The 21,313-nt window shown below is 40.2% G+C and overlaps 1 protein-coding gene across 1 annotated transcript in view; it reads left to right on the top strand.

Annotated features, from left to right (window-relative positions):
• arid5b (AT-rich interaction domain 5B) overlaps positions 1 to 21,313 on the top strand; it is a 106,095-nt gene that overhangs the window by 36,118 nt on the left and 48,664 nt on the right. Inside the window, exon 4 of the mRNA XM_015042265.1 lies at positions 8,144 to 8,374. Within this exon, the coding sequence (XP_014897751.1) occupies positions 8,144 to 8,374 (231 nt within the window). The remainder of the gene's footprint in view (positions 1 to 8,143; positions 8,375 to 21,313) is intronic.

Genomic DNA, 21,313 nt, shown 5'->3' with positions numbered 1-21,313 from the left:
TTTTAAGACCAACAGAAGGGGAGAGAACGATGTTGCAGAAAGAAAGTTGTACATTTCATCATGTTTCACATTAAAGCTTGCATTTGTTTTGCATTTCCTCTCTGTGATGGATTTCCAAGCGTATTATTAACAACTTTAAGGTCTCTCCGAGTTGATTTTTAGTCTTTTGCAGAGATCAAAGACTGCCTGGGGGTCAGGAAATCTCTGCAATCAAATGGAGCAACATGTTGCTTTAACCCATTCAGACCCAGCACTAAAAGAAAAAAATACTTGTGTCCTAACAATGAGTGATGCTCATTTTGCATTGGACATTGCATCTCTTCATGTTTAAATGTGTTCAGGAATTGTGCCTGTTCTCATTTTGCTTCCTCCTTTCCTTTACATTTTTTTGGTAAATGCAGCCCAATATTTTGAAAATTGTGGCTGGTTTTATTCCTACTGGCTAATGTTGTTAGAGGAATATTTCTGCTTTCTTCCTGTCGTCAGAGGTTAAGCAGCTTAAATGTGAAGTTGGAGTCTAGTTGCTTGTGTAAAACAGTAGCTGTATCCACATCTTAGCTGTGAAAGTTTGCCTTTTTCTCCTTTTAGTTTCAGCAACCAGCATGTGTCAGTGACACGCGGCTCATCCGAGGCGCGTTGGTAAAATCAGCCCCATCTTGTCATCTCAGGACGCAGCGGGACTCATCTGTGGCTTTCTCACATCCTGATTGCATTATTGTAATTCACTTTACGTGGGTAATCCATAAGTAAGAAATGTCTGCACCTAAACAAAGTTCTGCTTAGAGACAAACAAGATAGCAACTACGCCACACCGGACCCAGCGACCGTGTTGATCGCTCGCATAAATATCACGTTTTAAATTTGTACATTTTCTACATTTTCTGAGATGTTTAAAGTCTCTGGGGAGTTTGTGTTGCGTTCTGCGGCTTCCTGTTTCTCCTTGAGTGTAAATATGGCTCATATTTACAACTGAAAATATCTGCTATATGTGGAAAGAGTTGCTAGGCTCTTTTCACCTAGCAACTGTATTTATCTTGCCACCGCTTGCAGTGAGCAGAATTTGCTTATTGTTAGATATCTGCAGTAAACAGGGGCACCTCGAGGTCACGAGCCATGAGACCCAGTCTGCGTGCCAGCTGGTTGTTTGGCAGAGATCCCAGGCGCTTCGGGTTCCAGCGTCACAAACTTAAACATGCGAGGTTTTTCTAAATGCTGCCGGGAGTTTTAACTCGGTGCTTTACGCCGATGTGACAGATCTGCCTCCAACCTGAAATGGGTCATCAGTGGGTCTTTCACCAGCACAACGCTGCCAAATCGACACAAATGGTTCGCCGGACGCAAGATATCTGAACTCTGCAGAAAACCTGTGAAGATTGTGGAAAGATTGTGATACCGATGATCCTCTAAGAAGCAATTGTTGCTGAAAGCAGGAGTTTTTACTCTTTTTTAAAAATTATTTTTAGATTAGTTTTCAAGGTGAGAACTTCAATAATAGATTTTTATTCACCCCTACTGGGGGGGCGGATTAAGCATGGAGGTGCTTTAATTGGTTCAGAAATTGGTTTAATGGGTCAGGTCAGTCTTTAGACATTAAACTGCAACGCTCAGTGTTGTATTTAATGGTGAAAGTCTTTATTTAACACTTAGTAGAGAAGAAAAGATGACCATGGGGATTTGGGATTAGAAATCAAGATTTGCCATGAATAATAAATAATAAAAATGTAAAAAAATAAAATTAATTTTACGTTCTAGAGAAATATGCAAATGTGGAAAATCATAAAGTTTTCATGCAAAGGGTCTAGCGTAGCGGTAATATTAATTAAAACAGTTTTGGTTAATATTAGCAGTCAAGAAACTGAAGTTGAGTTTTATAGTGAAGTTGAGTAATGGAGGCACGGAAGTAAAACTATTATAGACAGAGTAATTTATAGATTTTATAGAATAATTAAAATATCACCCTTGTGCAATGTAATAGTGGGAGTTTCATCATCGTGGGCAGGCAATTATAGTAACCGGAGAACGTTAGTAACAACCTGTAAATGAAGTATGAAGAGGCCAAAAGGAGGCTCTTCAAAACAACGCACTGCGTTTATCTGGAGTTTAAACAACAATCAGTCAAATCCGTGAAATGCATGCCTCATTTTTCTGCTTCTTTATCTCCACTCGCTCTTCACTTTGTGGCGTTGGCTTTCTGTTGTAACCGCCTCTAGATGAGATAACCTTGATGACAAGCTTTCATCAGGGTTTTGCTTTAGGCAGCTGCAGAATAACAAGTTATGTTGAAGTGTAAAATAAACCTGAGCGACTCTTATTACTGTAACGTGTTTGAAAATGAGCATATATATAAATGAAGCCATATACGGTGTATTAAAAGACGCATGTTTGACTTTCTCGCTCTTCGACATTAAATCAGACTAAAAGTTTATTGTTTTGTGCCAGACAGGATCACCAAGAAAGGGTCAAGAAGAACTTTTTTCACTGGTGCACCAGTCCAGCAAAATAGTTAGATGCACCCAAAGGTTTTGATATATTCAACATTGAAGGTTTGAACTAAAAAGTTTTTTATATATCTGTCCATATTGACTTGCAAATCGTGATAGTTCAGTGGAATATTAGGGTCATAGTTGGGGGAAAAAAATACAAGAATAAAGATATACTACAACTTTATTCTCGTAATATCTTTATTCTAGAAATTTTATTTATTTATTTATTTTTTAGTATTCTGGCCCTAACATCATAAATTACACCACTTAACATTTATTCAGGAATTTACCGCCTGGAAGTAATTTTGACCATCCTGGAAACCAGCTATTTGTTTTTGTTTTGTTTTTTTACAAATTTCACGTCAAGTAGTGAGAATGCAAAAAGCCAATGTGTCTTTTTAACACAGCTTATGTAAATATCTGCTTTCATCTGCACATTTCTATGTACTTGTTTGATGATTCTTTGCCCAGTTTGACGTGTGGTAGCGTTTATTCAGCGATGCAGAGGCCGAGTGGGCCTCACGTCGGCTGTCCTACGGAGCGTGTTACGGCCCTGACATTGTTGTAGTTTATGAGGTCAGGAGCTTTACAACATGTTCTGAAAATAGTCTGCCACACCACTGCTGTTTGATCAACATGCCGCACTTACCTCCACAACGTCGCGGGTAGACGGGTCTGAAAAGGAAAGGAAAGGAAAGAGGTCCAGAGGGAGAGATCAGATTTCATAATGCTCTGCAGTAAAACTCCCTCACCCCAAACAATCAGAAAGCTTCTCACCGTTAACGTTGTGTTTTATTTTGAACCTTTGTGCTGCGGGAACAAAAGGACTTTGCAAACCGTACACACACACACACAACACTCAGCGTACATTACACACACAGATACCCACATGCTGACATGCATACTTTACCAACGCCTTTGTACAGTTATTAATGCCCTGCGGCACGCTCTCCAAATTGAATCTAATCAAGTGAAATGCTGCGAGGGTCCTCGGGAGAAAGAGCAGGTCTGTCGGTGACCGCTTACAATAAAATCCGTGACATTTGGAAACAAAGCCCGCTCTATACCTCTGAGCTGTAATTGCGTATGACAAATGCTGCAATCTCGAATAAACGTGTCGTCGGCGGTGTGAGTTGGACGCATATCCGTGCGAGGATGCGCGTGCCGATTCATCTGTGGCTCCTCGGCGGCTCAAGGTGTCTGCACACGTGTGTGTCTCTGTGTGTGATGGTTGAACGGTTTTAATCGTTCTTTTTGAAGTGGTCTTCGTACTGGGGCACAGTGGAACTAATTACACTTATTGTTGGGAATGCAGCTGCTGTAAACGGCGAATGGCGTCCCTCCTGTCCTTTTTCCCTGCTGCACATTTCACTGATTTTTATGAGCCTTAGGGACCAAAAATGGGTGGTGGGGGGAAAAAAAAAAAAAAAAAATATATATAGATACTATTTTCATATCTGTTAACGCGCCGTGTCTTTAAGAAAAAAAAAAAAAAAAGCAAAGCAGAAACTTACTGATTAGCCACCCCTGAAAAATTAAGTTACCATGAGAAACACTCCTGAATGTCATGTCTAGGAGCTTTGTAAAAGCAGACAGTGTTGTGAATAAATTATGTAAAATTGCACTTCAAACTGCCCGACTCTGCTTCATCAACTGTTGAACCATGCAGTCGACTTTGCACGCCAACAAAATATTACGACTTTCAGAAAGAACAAAAATCCAGAGTGTGAGTTTAGTCGAATGAAACCGCATGTTGGAGGGTTCATATGAACCCTCTGTGCTGCAGCGTTCTTTGTTGTGATGCCTTGCTCTACTGCCATGTTATTACAACGGGACAAGTACCGAGTCATATGACTGAGTCCGGTTTTATGTGCACAAACAGAGACTGTCTGCTGTACATACGTCTAGTAAGTAAGACTAAAGGAGTGTGTTTGAGTTATTGACTGCAGTAAATGTGAGAGGAAAGATGCAGTCTGGCGTAAGTTAACTGAAGCTTCACTGTCTCACCGTTTTCATTAAATATCTGCATTGGTTTGCGTTATAAAAGCCACTAGGACCCTAAGATTTTAATTACTATTAATTACTTTAATTTCCTAGCTATTTATCAATGTTTTTTTTTTTTTTTTTCATTTTTGAAAGGCATAGTATTTATTTATTATTATGCCAAAACCTTTACTAAGGTTTTACTAAAGCATTTACTAAGGTATTTAGGTTTTAGCAGCTGAAAAATAAATATTAACGTAAACTCTTCTGTCTAGCAGAGACATCTCTGTATAATTGCATGCATCGACGGATTCAGCTGTGTTTGTGGCTTTCTAACACGGCTTGTTTATCAATATGGACCACTAGAGCAAAAAGATATACAACACATACCTACTAAATTTGCTCGTAGTTCTCACGTAAACGTACGTATTGTGCAGAATGTTTCACCTGTTTGCTGGTCTGCTTTCCACAGAGCAGCATCCACGGTTAGCATTAGCTAGCTGATGAGCCAGGCTGCCTCCTCCAAGCATTCACTCATACCAGGCCCATGCCCAACCATTACACACTGCTGCCCTTTTCTGGTGTTATATAATATACTACCGAGGTATCAGGTGGTCGAGTCAGTAAATCAAAAGCTTCAGATGGGAAAGAAAGAGCGGATGCTGGAGATTCATGTGGTTCACCTCAAGTTCGTTAACGTCTGAATTAAGGAATGGCTCAGCTTGGAGGTATATTTATTCACAGTCCTCAGCTGTTTGGACTGGAAACTTTTATCATCCCGGTTTGTATTTCCACTCCATTTCAACGTCACATTTTGCTTCAGTGAGAACTTTAAGCTCTGTATTAAAACAGCTAAGCCTTGCTAACAGACTCATAGCTTTTGTCAGGAAGAAATCACTTCTAGCAGCATCGTCTCCATAGCTGGAGAAAACTTTGCCCGCTCTTTAACCGTCTCTGGCGTCTGATCAAAAGCCTTTTAAACTATAGGAAAGATTTGATGAAAAACTGTTATAGTTATAAAAACCGCAACTTTAAAAATCTTGATGTGCCCTAACAGACGTCCAATTACTTATTTTATTCATTCGGATTATATATCTGCAAACTCAGAAAGTTGGGAATAACGTGCAACAAAAAACATCTTAATATTTAATAACTAATGAAACTTAGAAGATTTGAGCAGAATGCTGTATTTGGAGAACAACACAGCCTCGTTTTCAATCAGTAAGTAGAAATACACGAATGTATTTATGATGAAATTCAGTGCTTATTTGCTACGTCTTCTGGCAGCACAAAACATATGCCAGGAAATAATGAGCTATAATAATTTCTCACATGCTAGCGATGTCTTCTGCTAATAACATATTTTAAAAATTGAGTTGCTAAATACTGGAGCCTCAGCTCCCACATTCCCTTTGTTTTTACGCCAAGATATTGAAATTATAATTTCCTGAGTGAAAAGTTCGTCAGTACACCACATTGTAAAATAACTAACACAGTTTGTCCTTCACGTCTCTGCCATTTCAAATCGCACAACTTTCCTGGAGCAACATGAGACATCTCTGTGTCTCGCTTTTATCTTGTACGTTTCAACGCAGAATAATAAACTCCCAGTTGCAAGTCTTTAACTTCGTGGTATTTTTATTAGGCAGGGAATGGCAGCCCGTCAGGCGGACCACCACTTTGGCCCAGGCTGAAATATCTAAACAGCTATTTTGATGGACTGCTCGCAAATTTTATACACAATTATGCCTCCCAAGGGATGAGCTGCGAAAACTGTCGTGATCCCTTCGTCTCTGCGCTCGGCTTTAAGGCCAAATACCTGGAAAATTTAATAACGCTCCCCATCAGGCTCAGCTGCTCTTCGCATTTAGTCCTTTTTAGGAAATTTCAGCAACCTAACACCACCAGACGGACTCATCTGCGCTTCGTTTTAGTCCTGTCATTGTGACTGTGCCTCTCTGCCCTTGGTGTAACATTAACAGTTTGTCTATCAGATTATTTTCTTAGCATTTATGAAGGTTTATCTCATCAGACCAGGATGTTCTTCCTCTGCTCAGCTCACTCAAGTAAACAACAACGTTTCTTTGCCAGTAAGTGGCTACACCTGATCGCATATTAGTCACACAGACATGTCAGGGGAATATTAGCCTGATTACGAACCAGTAATGGAGTTGGAGGAAATAAAGGAAAAAAAATAAATAAATGGAGGTCAGGTGGTTCTAACAGAAGCACAACCGTCAGAAATAAACAGTGAGGGTTGATTATAGACCTGGATGTGTGCAGTCAATGTTTGATTTTTTTTTTTTTACTGCGGTTGGTCAGTAAGCAACAAACACACACACACACACACACACACACACACACACACACACACACACACACACACACACACCGTGTTTGCACACACCCACTCAACACCTGCCCTGTCTAAACTGCTCCCAGGATTTCCCACCACAAATTATCTCGTCGCTAAACTGGTCAAGCAGAAAAGCAACGCTCCTTGAACTGTTTTCACATTCCTCCTGTTGCAAAAAAAAAAAAAAAAAAAAGCCCTGCATGCAGTCATGCGCCGCAAACATGCTCCCAGACTTCAAAATGCAGATTTTATGTTTATTTGTGGCACACATGACGAGGCATGCTCTGGGCCTGCGAGGAAAGGATGTGAAACTTTTGAGAGAGTTATTTGAAGTTGCAGTGAAACGGCGTTTTAAAAAAAGAAAAAAGCTTCTCACTTCCTGAACGTGACTCGAAATAGTCCTGTGCGTAAAATGAAATAAGGTCGTCAGAAATCAAGCTGGGACGCATCGTCGATCTAAACAGAAAATAAAATAAACTTTCCAGGAATTACTGACAGTTTTTTTTTGTTTTTTGTTTAGAGCCATCAATCCGTGTCTTGAATAAAGGTCATTACTTTTTAAAGTTGTCAAACTGGCAGCTCGACAACAGTGGATGTGCTGGGAAGCAACAGTAGCCAACTGGTGATCTATAAGGGCGACTGAAGCCGTAAAAGCTAAAGGGAGATGGAGGAATAAATGTGTCCTGTAAAATTAAGTGCCGCTCTCCACAAAATCTGGCTAGAACACTTAAAGAAATGTGTTTCCTATTTCTCTGCTGCACATTCCCAGCGCCGGCATTGAACTTTGAGATGTTTTTATTGGTATTCTAAAAATATTGATGGTCTTAGTTCACCTTAACTAACAGGTTTGCGTTTATCATCCAGACCGCCACAGCCTGTTTAACAACTCTTGTTAAAAAAAACCATGAGGACTAAAACTGCCTTTCATTAAGAACGTATGTATTAACACTAAAGTGATTACTTTGAAATTCATCGTGAATTTGTTCTTGTGTTTGTTCTTATTTATGATATTTATGAGTTAATATATCTGTGATAATACAAATTCAGCAAATATTATTGCAGGTGTTAGTAGTAATAAACTACTCATTTATCAATTCATTTTTTTCTAATTTTATTTATTTGTGTTCATTTGTCTAATTCTACATTTTTTGTTTTTATTTTTGTTTTGTTTACTAGTTTGTGTTTTTGTTTATTTTCTTCTGTTTTTAACCTCATTTGTATGAGAAGTTGCCTAAATATAAAGTTTGACAGACTGAGTGAGCTATATATGGGAAATCTGCAAACTTTTTAATAATTTTCTCTTTTCATGTGTGTTTTTTAGGCCAAGAAGAGGACGGACGGAAAGTGTTAGTCCTCAGTTACCCGCAGTACTGTCGCTACCGCTCCGTTCTGGCTCGGCTCAGAGAACAGCCGTCCTCGCTGTTCATCGACCACACGGTGCTGGCGCTGGGCGGCATCGCTGCGCTGGGCGGCAGCACCAGGATCCTGTACTGCCGCGACACCTTCGAAAACCCCTCCCTGCTACAGAATGAGAGCATCTGTGACGAGTTTGGTGAGTTTGGCGGACGGATGGATGACGCGTTACGTCGCCTGCATCAACACCGCTTTGTGGAAGTCAAGTTTTCAATTGGCTGCCTGTTTTGTTTTGTTTTTTTTTGTGTGTTTGTTTGTTTTTGAAATGTCAGAATCATTTCTTAGCAACAATATTTTAGTCTCAAGAAGTATTTTTGACACATTGTTGACCTCAAACTTTTAAGTATGGCTGCCCACACCCATACTGAGGCTGCTTCAGCTAGGAAATCGATGACTTAGGGAGACTATTCATTCAGTGTGTGGACGATTTAAGAAGGGGGAAAAAAAGTACCCGAGTGCAATAATAACAGTAAAAATCCCTGTGTTGCAAATAATAACTGTGTCTATATAAGGAAAACAGGACACCGCCCATCTTATTGCTTTCTGACAGGGGATTTTTCCACCACTCTGCTAGGTTTATAAAAGGAAGTGCTTTAAATTCTCCCAGTGTTTGAGTCATTTTCTGACTCTGGCTGAATGCTGCATGTTTACAAAACACATGAAGGGTGTTAAGTTGGAAAGAAGTGAACTCATTAGACCATTATGAATGTTCCTCATTCCTGGCTACAATGGCTGCCATCAGGAGTGAATTATTGACTCAAACGCTCTGCTGCGAGTTACAGTTTAAATTCCTGGAAAAAAAAAAAAAAGAAAAAAAACTTCTAAGAAACTTAAGAAATGTTTTCAACGGAAGTGGCTGCTGTTTTCCATGTATTTAAATTGGAACTACCTCCAGTGTAAATTGAAACAATTCTTTGAAAAAGTCCTCCAAAGTGGGCGGAGTCAAGAGTCACTGAGGGGCGTGGCCAAGTGTGAGGTTAAGCATAGATGTTGAGTGAAAGCTGGTGCCAACTTAGTGACTTTGTTGCTGTTTTTAGCGACTTTTCAAATACCTCGAGCAACATGAAAATAATAGCAACCTTAAAGACCAATTTATACAATTTATGTACAGGGAAAAAAATTTATTAGAGATTTAGTTACTCTTTAATTTAAAACAAAATGATAAATACTATAATTGGTGTTTGTCAGATATTTTTAAACTAATCAGCTCCTCATCTGATTAGCTGCAAAACTAGTTGAATGTTATTCAGTGATAACTTTTGATTTACACAAATAGTTCTGTTTTTGAACTTAGTAGTCAAACAACTAAATTCAAATGTTTATTGTATTTATATTTCTTTAATCAAAGACAAAACACAATGTTTGTTCATGTTTGTTGGAAGATTTTATTGTGAGATTTGAACTGTGAGAGGAGCTTATAACATATAGAGCTGTATGTTACATGAAAGCACAACTGTCATTGCAATATGAGCGTTTGCTGTGACTGCAAAAGACCGCTTTGTTTGGTGGACTGTTGCATTTCAACTGACAAGCATCATGGGAAATGGGAAGAATTTGGCAATGAGTGAGCGTTTCGTTCTCAAAGTTGATGGGAAAATTATGAAGTGTAAAGATTTTAATGGGCTTGACAAAGTTAAATTATGATAGCACATGAATGAGTCTGAGCACATCCAGAACAGTCGCTGCGGGGAGTTCCTGGTCCAGGCCCTCCCCCTGCCTCTGCCCCCAATCAATAAATAGGCTGGAAATTAAGAGAGCAGAAAAAAAATGCCTTGGTGTCCCACACAAAGCATGTAACCTAGTGTCCTTATTGTCAGCGCCTCTCCCCAGGGCGCCAACCCCCCCACTGACTGCACATCCATAAAACAAACTTGCTCAGGCCACAGAGAGAAGTTGCTTTTTGTATCTGTGGCCCCTTTCTGACGCCTCCCCTGGGGACCAATGAAAAACTGGCAGAGGTCACCATCTATCAGGAGTGGTCAGAGAAAGCAGCGGCGGTGAACCAAGGTGCATTGATGCACGTGGGAATTGAAGGATGGTGCGTTTGGTCCAGCGGATGACCCACCGTAGCTCAAACCGCTTAGTTGATGACAGTTCAGAGAGAAACTAACACTGGTCATATTGTTATGCCTGATCAGAGTGTGTGGCCAGGTGGAGCCGGCTTGTCCTTGATGCAGGTGTGAAGAACGGGGAGCAAACAGGCAGGCGGAGGGGAGGAGCCTGATGTGAAGGAAGCTGACTCACAAAGAGCAAAATATGTGAACAACTGAGACACAAAGCGCAAGGGAACGAGCTGAAAGGGCAACATCTCAGCTCAAACAAGTAAACAAGGAAATAATCAGGATGTATAGCAGAAAACTAAAACCCAAACACCCCAGAATTTGTGGCAGCGTCTCTTAAATACTGCAGCCTGGATAAAAACACTGAGGTAAAGCTGCAGCTTTGACTGCATAGAGCTGCACCAGGTGAACATGGAAGCTGCTCGTTTGCCCACTTTACTTCGTAAGAAGTCTATTTAAACTGGTGATCTCACCGATTAGTGGGTATGAATAGTTTTATGGTTTACAGAAAGGCAAAGGAGAAATTGGATCCAGAGCTCTTAAATAGCTGTTGACACGTCAGTCCAATGTTATGTCTGCAGTTCAAATAAGGAAAAGAGAACAGAGTGAGAAATAACGATGTTTCTGCTTCATTTTAAAATTTTAAGATATTGGCCTCATAAATTATTAATACCACCAGATACAGAGATCTTAATTTGTCACAACATGACCGTGAAGCCAGTTGCTTGGTTTCAAAACAAAATAAAAATAAAAAAAATCCTCCTTGGAATATTCTCGTTTAAAGCGCGAGTGGAGACGATGTGTCTCTGATTTCTGTGTTGACCAACTCTGCTGCTGCTTTTTTCCAAATAAATGAAAGCAAAACATGCTTTTGATCTCTTAGCATTTTGATAATTATGACCAAGCGAAGGTTCGCCTTGGTTTCTTGGATTTCTTATTTATTTCTTTTTCCTTATAAATTTTTCCAGAGGAGTTGTTCCTGTTGACGAACACCGCCGGCTGCTGCTGGAACACAACTCCTCAGTCACACCTTTGAAAAGCATTTTGTGGCTCCGTCGAGGAGCTGCGAAGCGCTGGAACGCGTTTGTCTGTCATTCATTCCCCACCGCTCCAGAATCCACACGTTTTATTAAGCCCGAGCTAAAACAAAGGACTAATGTGACTCATCTCTCTCTGTCTCTTTGTGTCTAGCTGAATATTTCCTGTGCCTGGTTGCTCAGCAGGCATCAGTGTGACATTCACTGTAATGGCTCCTCTGGTCAAAAGTCATTGTTTTCCTTTTTCCTGTAAATTTGCCACGAGGTAATTGCATTTTAAGAGCGCAGCAGAGGTGAGACCAGAAGGGAAAACGGTTTTAGGCATAGGAAAATAAGTTATGAATAGCAACGCTAACATCCTGTGGCTGCTGTTGCTCATTCGCTTGGCTCATGATGCCATTCCTCTGTGAGTCACATTTAAGCTAAAGGTTTATTTTCATAGCCGAAGGGGATTCTGCTTTTTCTCCTTGCTGAGGCAGCCAGGATCTCTAATGTTCTTTACATGAAGGTTTACTCGGCTTTGAGCTGGCTTTTTTTTTTTATTTTTTTTTTTTTTATGTCTGCTGGAATTGCTGCTCGGAGACTTGATTGTGATTTGTTTTAAAGCAGCAGAGCTAAGTAATTTACATCACTCTGGCAGGTGAATAAGGCCTCCAGGGCGTCTTACTTACAGGCACAAACACACATGAATGTTTACGCTTAGACACAGTCATGGCTGCTGAGTAGTTATTCTGCTATTTAAAGCCTCTATTTAAAAAAAGAAAAGAAAAAGAAATTGGTTGGATCCACCTTTATTAGAATAAACACCAGCACCAGTAGCAACAACAGGCAGCTGGGAAATATTTAAAGCAACAGAGATGTTTTTTCTTTTGCTTTTGCTCTTTTCTGCTGACTCTTAAGTTTTTCACATGTCAAATTTTAACATCAAACAAAGATAATCTGAGTAAATATAAAAAGCAGTTTTCAAGTAATCATATTGACGAAGAATAATCTATCCAATCCAACCAGGCCGTGTGATGAATCAGCTCCATTTGGTCCACTCCACTTTGCAGAACAGTTTTTAGAGTTTGAAGGGCGCATTTAGCATCTTACTGCTGTTTCTCAGTCTGGATTTAGATCAAGACTTTGACTAGGCCACTCCAAAGTATTCAGTTAATTTTTTTTTTTTTCAGCCATTCAGATGTGGAGTCGCTGTGCAGTTTGAAGATGGCAGGAGCAGGTCTGGTCAGTTCTGTGGCAAATAAAATTTTAAGATATAGATCAGAAATATAGAGATCTTATTTTGTCACTAAATGGGGAAACAACCAAGAAACGAGTTGCTTGGTTTTAAAAAAAAATAAAATAAAACCAAGCTACAGTTTGGTGGTTGGGTGGCTTTGTTAAATGATGTTCTTTGTTTCTTCTTCCCGACTCGTCGTTGCTCTCCTATATGACTGCAGGTCACTGGCCTCTCGTTGGCCTCTCTTCCATGTTTGCTCCATTTCCGGATAATGGCTCTAGCTGTGGTTCTCCAGAGTCCCACAGCCCCAGAAATGGTTTTGGGGCCATTTCCAGACTGATGGATGTCAATGACTTTGCTTTCCATCTGTCCATGAATGTCTGCGACGTGTCGCTTTATGCGACCCTCCTTCATCTTGTCAGTCAGGTTCCAGTGAGGTGATTTCTTGATAGTGCTGGATCAGTAGGCAGTAATCCAACCCGGGTGTGGCAAATCAAACCGAACATAAATAACACATGGGCAATCAAAGTTAACTCACGATTTAACATGGGGCAATAAATGAAATCATTCGAGGACTGCATTTTCCCTTTGTTACTCAAGTTATTTTTGCTATTAAAATTGTATGATCTGAAACACTAAACGTGACTTAAAATGCAAAAACGGAGTTTGGGGGATAATACTTTTTTTTTACAGCAGTATAAAATCTGATTTAATGCCGATCTTACAGCTATTCTGAGCTTTTGGATTCAGTCAGATCTGTGCTGGCAGCTGTAATGGCCATCCATCTTCGGCAGACTAAGTTATAAAAGTGTGTCAGGTTACCTTAGGGGCTCCAGAAAAGGAGGATCAGACATAAAAAAGGAGTATTTCTGCTTGTCAGCAGGGCCAGTGTTCTGCATTGTGAAAAACTTAGCCGACAGATTAAAAGCCTGGTTGTGAAATCCGGTTTTATTCTTGACACAGCAGTCCAGCTCGGCCAAAATCTGTTGAGATCATCAAGGGCTCGCGTGCCGGCCTCCCTTTTCTTTGACTCCTTGTGTTTGTTTTATTCTAAGCCTCTGGTGTCACCGGCGTCCTTTCCCTCGGACCAACTTTGAGCAAAACTGCTTTTGCATCAGGTCCTGTGATCCATATTCATGCGCAGTGTCGCCTGTCACCCCGCAGCAGTTGCTTTCCTCACGGGGAATGACACAGTTTTTGTTTATAATTATCACGCATTCTCTGCCAAACGTGGATTGATTATGCCCTTGCTACTTTGTGTCCTCAATTTCCTTTCTTCGCCAGCAGGAATGTAATATTACGGCGGTGCTAAACGTCTGACGAGAGATGTTTAAATTGTGTTTTTACAACAGCATGGTTGCAAATATTTTTTTCACTTATTGCATTCTCGCTGACAAGCGGAATGAAAATCAATCTCTTATATAAACCTAAGAATAACAAAGGTGTGACATACTCCACTGTAATAACATTGGCGTTGCTGAGGCTCTCTGCAGTGATAAAAGCCAGAAATAGTTCTTGAGTGGGCCAGAGCCTTGCGGTGCTAAATGACTGAATGATCACAACATTCATTTTTTTTGTTAAAAGCTGCGTGTTGAATATTACTCACATTAATTTGGCAGTGAGTCGGTGCTGTGAATGTGCCTGAAACATATGTAAACGCAGCCCGGCACTTTTAAACATAAAGCCAATGACTTTATATTTAGACAAGCTATTAAGTGGGGGGGATATTATTTTCCTTTTTTTTCTCTGATTCCCTCCACTCACCTCCACTCTGTCAGAAACCTAATGCCTCTTGTTCATACAGTTTAAAATAACAGTGTTTTCAAAGTTACTGAGGTAATCATGTTGGAGGAAAAGTCACCCCTCCTCCTTCGCTCTCAAGCTATTCTGTGTTTTTAGTTCAAGGCTGTCGATGTGAGGTTATTTTGAAAAATGTATAAGCTCTACATGCCGTATACAACCACACTGACATCTTCGTTTGGCATAAACAATGACGGGTTGGTCCTGGTGACTGAAGCTAACAGCTTGTTAGAACAGGGCGAAGACCAAAAGTGCACTTTCAAAACTTTTCTAATCTGAAAAATGTCACAGCAGTATTAAGAGAACGCTATTTTTAGAACTAGTTCATTGATGTTAGATATCGGATTTGGCATGGAGGCAGGAGGAAGTGTGCTACAGAAGCTTTCCTTTTTGGAAACATGAGGAAATGAATTATGTTTCCTAGAACATAAAGTCTTGTCACGTCTTTAAAAAAAGTCACCCTGGATTAAGTTCCTTTCTGGACTCTGTGTGTGTGTGTGTGTGTGTGTGTGTGTGTGTGCGTGTGTGTGTGTGTGTGTGTGTGTGTGTGTGTGTGAATATTCAACTTCTGGAGAGNCATTAACAGTCTCACTCTATTTTATTTTATTCACTTTTAAGGATGAACTGCCTATTTGTGAATGATATTTCACAAATATGTATAAGTTATTAATAAATCTGAAAGTAAGTGTTACAGCTCCACTTTTAGCTTCAAGCTTCCAGCATGCTGAGGTGAGGGACGCGTCACCCCAGCATAAATAATTTCATTCTTTAGCTTTTACTGCAGTACTTCAGTGTTAATTATGTAACAGTGGAGCGCTGCTGCTGAATGCATGACATTTAGAGCTGCGATGTAGATTAAGCTGAAACTTTCATTGTGTTTAAAACCTCTAGCCGTCTGGCTGAAGTTTTGTTCAACTTGTGTAAGCTAGTTTCAAACGCTTAGCAAATATTCCTTTGGTTTTGTATTTTCCTGCACAATTGAAATAAAAGGCAGACATGGAGTAGTTGAACGGGGATAAACAAATCCAGAATAAAAGGAAAATGGCTTTAAAGCGCATAATGCCGTTTTAAAGGTTCACTGTTTTATTGATTTTTACAATTTCTCACTTTTCTATTAGGCAGTCAATAGCCTCTTTCAAAAAAAAAACAAAAAAACATTTCCATCACAAACGCACAAAGAATAGTCCTTCTCTGAGCTGCTTCTGGTCATTCATGAACAACAATCAAAGCTGTCGGTATCTAAACCCACATGTAAACCCAAACAGGATCACTCCTCACATGACTGCACACAGATTGTGTTATTTTACATTACTTGTGTTCTAGAAATAACATCAAAGATACTTTGTATTCCCTTTTAGCAAAAAATACTTTATACATGTCCTCACATGCCACAGATATCCAGAAATGTTTAATTATTAAGCCCCACTACCACTGATAGAAGTAACCCATTGGCTGAAGTCTGGCTCAATGCAGGCAAGCACAACCTGTCTAATGTGTGTTAATGGCTGCTAAAAGCGCATTAAATATAGCTCCACCGCGATCCCAGTGTGTTTTAGTCTTAAATCCTCCAGCTCACTGGCAGCACAGGTAGCCTGCAGCAGCTACAAACTCCCTAAAACTGCAAAATTGCCTTTCATCCGCTGGCCACCATGGGCGCTGTGAATGACTCGGCTGGCAGCCCAGAGACACCTTGATTTCCTGACATTGATCTTACAAGAAACGCTCGGCATGTTCAGTTCCGAGTATGTGTGTTATGCAGGACGATGTATAACACTTCTGCCTCCATTTCCAGAGTCAATAATCCTCAACCTCCATTTAACCCCTTATGAAAATGCAATGGTTGTTTAAAGGCATTTATAAAGATTGGAGTTGTCTGCTTTGGTCTGTGCACCTGTGGGACAAAGCTATTAGCTTCAGGCTCCACAGCCAGCTGATCTTTGTTTGTGCTAAATGAAGACACAACGAGGGTTATACTGCAAGGAAAATATTGAAACCTAAACAGAACCCTGAACTTTTCCCATACGGTGTCATTTCTTTATATATCACGCTTTATGAAATACATAGAATTGTATTACTCAGTCCTTCCTGCTAATTCTCTCAAGAAGAATGAAAAATAAAAAGGAGTTAATTGCTCCGTTACATGAGCGCGCTCCAGATGCAAGCAGAAATTTGCAGTCCATTTTAATGCCTCTCTGTCTACATGGATGCTTGTGCACATCTGTGGCTTAATTTAGAATGTGTATTTGTGAGAGTGTTAAAAAAAATAAAGATAAAGGTCTCTTGTATGTCATCTGACTGAAACTGATACCGAGATGTGATGCATAAGAGGAGAAATGAGGAAAAGAAACACGTAGGAGCAGCAGATGTGTTAAAATCTCAAGCCTGTGTTTGGTTGGAGATAACATCTCCACCGGCTTGATTGGGTTGGGTCACCGGATGATCATACAGCATGAGGTCATTGTTTCCACAACTTGAAGCACTCTTCCCCAGTGCTCTTTAAACAAGAAATCTGATTAGAGGAAATATGCATATGCCAGTGTCGTCTCGTGACAGGCCCGTCTGTTAATGCAATAGGCAAATTGCTTGCTAAGCTCATGTTTTCTCATCTCCTGTGCAGATTTGTGTTAACCAACAGCCCATGAATATTTCATTGTCCATATGCTGTGCAGTGCAGAGGCTACGGAGGGAGGATTTTAGAGGAGAAAAGAGCACACGCTGTGACTGTACGGTTACATTTTGTAATCAGGACATAAATACAGGCCGATCATCTGCTCTAGGATCATTTCATGCAAACATAGCGTCACGGTGCCTTTAAAATAACTTTTAATGCGCAGCACTTTCAGTTCCCACACACACACACACACACACACACACACACACACATACACACAAAAACAACCTGACAAACTTGGCCCTGTTCACTTTCTCTCTGTCATTGCCCTGATGTGTGTGGAGGCAGAATCGATGGCACAGTGCTGTTTTAACCAAAAAGCACTTGGCTTCAGGAACATTAGCATGGCTGCTGGGTTGGGGAAAAAAAAAGAAAAAAAAAAGCACAATCCTTCTGTTTATCCTCACATTACATCATCACCAACTCCACAGCTCTGAATCTACTGCTTTATGATGGTTCCTTTATCTGTTTTTACTGAACAGCACTGATGGATAAACTGAGCCTCTCATTATAGGCAAGCAGCATTTCAGAGACCTGAACAAAAGGTTTCTTGCTATATCAACCAAAAGACAATGAAAAAATGTACAGATTTAGTTAAGATAATGCATCAGATTAGGTTGCTACTTGCATGCCAATACTAAGTTTCAGTTTTTCCACTCTAAAATTGTCTGTCAACATGATATAAATATAATCTTAGACGGAAATTGAATGTTTGAGATGGTCTAGATTACTAGGATCAAATTATGCCAATAATTTCAAATGGAGGATCAATTTAGAGGAGATATTTCATAAGTTATGTTGTTGCTGTGGTTTCAAATCCAGTTTGTTTGGCTTTTTCATCATTTATAACAAGATGTTGCAAAATTGCGGCACGTTGGAACAAAAAAAAAAATCCAACTTAAAAATAGATGTTTATTTGATTGTCGGCTAATTAGGTAGCATGTGCCTAAATCAAAACATCAACTTCCATGTAGCACTGATAACATTATCATAGCCATGCAGTATATGATATACAGCAGTGATAATTTAAAATAACTAGATTATTGTTTTATTAACAGCCAATGTCTAAAAGCAGCGACATGGAAGAGGTAAAGCGAAATAAAATAAAAGCGTCCAGTAAATCTACCTTTATTTTCCGAGGGGGTTAAATATCAACAGCACTATAAAACTGTTAACATGCTCTAATCCTTCGTTCACTCGAGTGCACAAATCACTTTTCACCAGCGTAAAAACCGACTACATGCAGGTGATCCAACACAGTGAAGCGTTCAGTCACCATTTTATTGTCATGCTGTCATCACATGTTATTGCAGCTGTGAGAAGTGACGGCTTCTCCCTGTGGCTGCTTTTATTGAAACGCCAACATTCAAAGATTTCAGAGTCGCCTGCCAAACAGGAAGTGCTTTAAATCGTTTCCAGTATTTTATTGGGTTTTTTTTTCTCAGAATAGTTTTGCAGTAGTTTGTGATATTCACACAAAGACGGTTTGAGTGTTTTTAGATGCAACGCTGAAGAATGATGTCAAACTGGCTCCAGCGTGCCACTTCGCTGCCATGAGACGACAAACATCAATAACGCGGCTGATACTCGAGATGAGCTATTCTGACCCGTTTTTCAAGTTTATTATTAGACTTACAGGTAAACTCAAAAGACAGCATGGGAAAGTTGCACCTTTATCAAATAAAAAAAATTATTAAATTTTTTTTTTTTTGATAAACCTGCTCCAGATGTTATTACAGACTTAAAACTTTGTTGTCAAAAGGCCAGCTTGACCTCATGCATAATGCTTCAGTGGTGATTTCATCAATAAACCTGTCAAACATTCAAGAACAAATTTTCACGGGGGGGTGGAGGGCTTTAAATCAAACAAGCCTTACATGTCAAATAATGAAAAGTTTTTTTCTTTTCAAAAAAACAAAAAAATGATGTGAATTGTAATCCACGTCCTGGAAAGTCCATAATAAACTTTACAGGACGGCGTGTTGCAGCCTGGAGCGAGCCCATCTGAGTCATCTGTGTAACAGTAAACGCTGTTTACAAAGTGCGCCTCCGGCAGTCAGGTCGGCGTAGAGACACCTCATGAATGCAGCTCAGCCTTTCTGCAGGTAGGGGCCTGCTGCACGTCGTTCCTGAAAAGAGCTTGTGTAACTTTACGTGACGTCAAAAGTCCTTGTTGTGCTGCTCCAGCACAATGGTAGTAGCGCTGGGAGAATTACGCCGTGTGTACAGGCCGTGATTGATTCGCCCAGTTTCCTATTGTTTCTTTCCAAAGGAATGTTGTGACAGCGTTGGCGAGCTGCGTCGGCTTACAGATCTGCTTAGTTTTGTCTTTAAATATTTTGGCTATTTCTTCGTGTCGTGGCACGAATAAAAAAAAAAAAGAAGAAGAAGAAGAAAAAAATAAATAAGAAAGCAGCTTTTTATTTGTGGAAATGGAAATGAACTTCTTAAATTCACCAAATTGGGTTATAAACATGAAAACACTGAACAGAAAGATAAAAGTAACCGCTGGCCTATTTTATGAGGAGAAAAGCGATTATTTATAATCACCATGGCTTAGTGCTGTGTACCTTTTCAAAAATGATAAAGTCTCTATGATTGGGCTCATTGGCTGACTCAATCCCATCAAGTGTAACTAGAGCGTGATCTATTAGAATACATATGTTTTATTGATGTATGGGCTCCGTGTTTATCCTGGCATTCATTTATTTATAGGTCGATGCTGTGATTTTTTTTCCCCCCTCCAGTAATGAATAGGCTAAGCCTTGAAGCTTATCCACTGCTCTCTTTCATCTCACCCTCCCTTTTTCCTCCCCCACTCCCTCCCTCTCTCCTTCCCTCTTTCTCCCTCCCTCCATCTCTCTCTCTCTCTCTCTTCCTCCAAAAAGCCAAATTGAAATACTGTATTTTTTTTAGCGCTACAGTCCCACAGAGTTGTTGCAGCAGTCTGTCAGTACAAATGATGTGGAAGCGTTTGAAGGTTATCCCGTTTTTAGCAAATCCTCCACATTATGTAACAGTTGACTGTGTTTTACATGTGGCATATGCGTGTGTTTGTGTATGTGGGACAGTCCCACGTAGCGAGTGTGCAAGTGTGTGTGTGTGTGTGTGTGTGTGTGTGTGTGTGTGTGTGTGTGTGTATGTGTGTGCGCTCTTAGCATTTCTTTGCAAAATAGGATTGGTTTTTAATTTCCTCTCCCGGAACAAAGGCCGTTAAAAGCTCCTCGCCAGCATTTTCACCTCATTGTGTGGCTGCTTTATTTTTATCCCAGCTGTGAAATAGCATTGTGAATTATTACAGTTTAAAAACAGAAACATGGAGCCTTTCTGGACTCCTGCCAGCTCTAAAGTGTTGTTGTTGGGTTTGTTTCTTCTTCTTCTTCTTCTTCTTCTTCTTCTTCTTCTTCTTCTTCCTCCATTCTTCATATAATTACGAGGAATTATCCACTCTGCGAGAGAGATGAACGCCGAGTGATATTATTCAGTTTGTCAGGGTCAGAGGTGATTGCATTCCTCAGCGAAACTGGGTTAAGATTAAACATGTCTCAAATGTGATGCGTGTTAATAAGTGCTTAACAGGCGGCGGCGATACCATCATGAGGCGATCACATGAGGTGGGCAGAACAAAAGAGGAGAGAGAGAGGGGTTTTTTTAGAAAGAAAGCAGACGTCTGAGGGAGCAATTTTTGCCTCATTTCGGCTGTAAATTAAAGTCGTAAAGCGCACGAAGTAATTTCCTATTTACTCGGCAAACGCAGAAGGCCTCCGTGAGTCTGCGCCGTGTGCTAAAAGTACACACACTGAACCCCTCCTCCTGAAGAAACGCACACTCCGGGTGAATCCGATGAGAACGATTTCATAATCCATCGCAATAATAAACTTCTTTGAACTGTTTAATTGGCTCTTCCTGGAACGACACGGCTCCGCTTCATTTGATCTGATGAAAGAGTAATGCTGCTGCTCCCCCGGGGGGGGCGTGTGCACGACGGCGCACAAATAACAAATGAAGAACACTGGTCTTTTTTCCCCCTCTTTTTGTTTCCAGATGGTTGCCTTAATAAGGCAGGAAAATTCATATTGCACATATGCATCATCCCACTTTCCACAAACCGTTTTCGTGTTTAAAAGCTGGCTGTATGCGTCCAATGTTTTTCAGCGAATTGTTTTTAAGTGAAAATAATCCTGGGAAGGGTAATGGATTAAGGTCACATGGAAATTGATTGTTATCTGAAAGCGCCGTTGTCAGCGGAAAAATCTCTGGAAACGTTCCAGAAACATTCCTTAGTGTCCGA

Source organism: Poecilia latipinna, unplaced genomic scaffold, assembly GCF_001443285.1.
Source record: "Poecilia latipinna isolate Pla-1442-1.1 unplaced genomic scaffold, P_latipinna-1.0 Scaffold33, whole genome shotgun sequence".
NCBI classification, from domain to species: Eukaryota; Metazoa; Chordata; class Actinopteri; order Cyprinodontiformes; family Poeciliidae; genus Poecilia; species Poecilia latipinna.
This window is presented reverse-complemented; position numbering and strand designations above follow the sequence as displayed.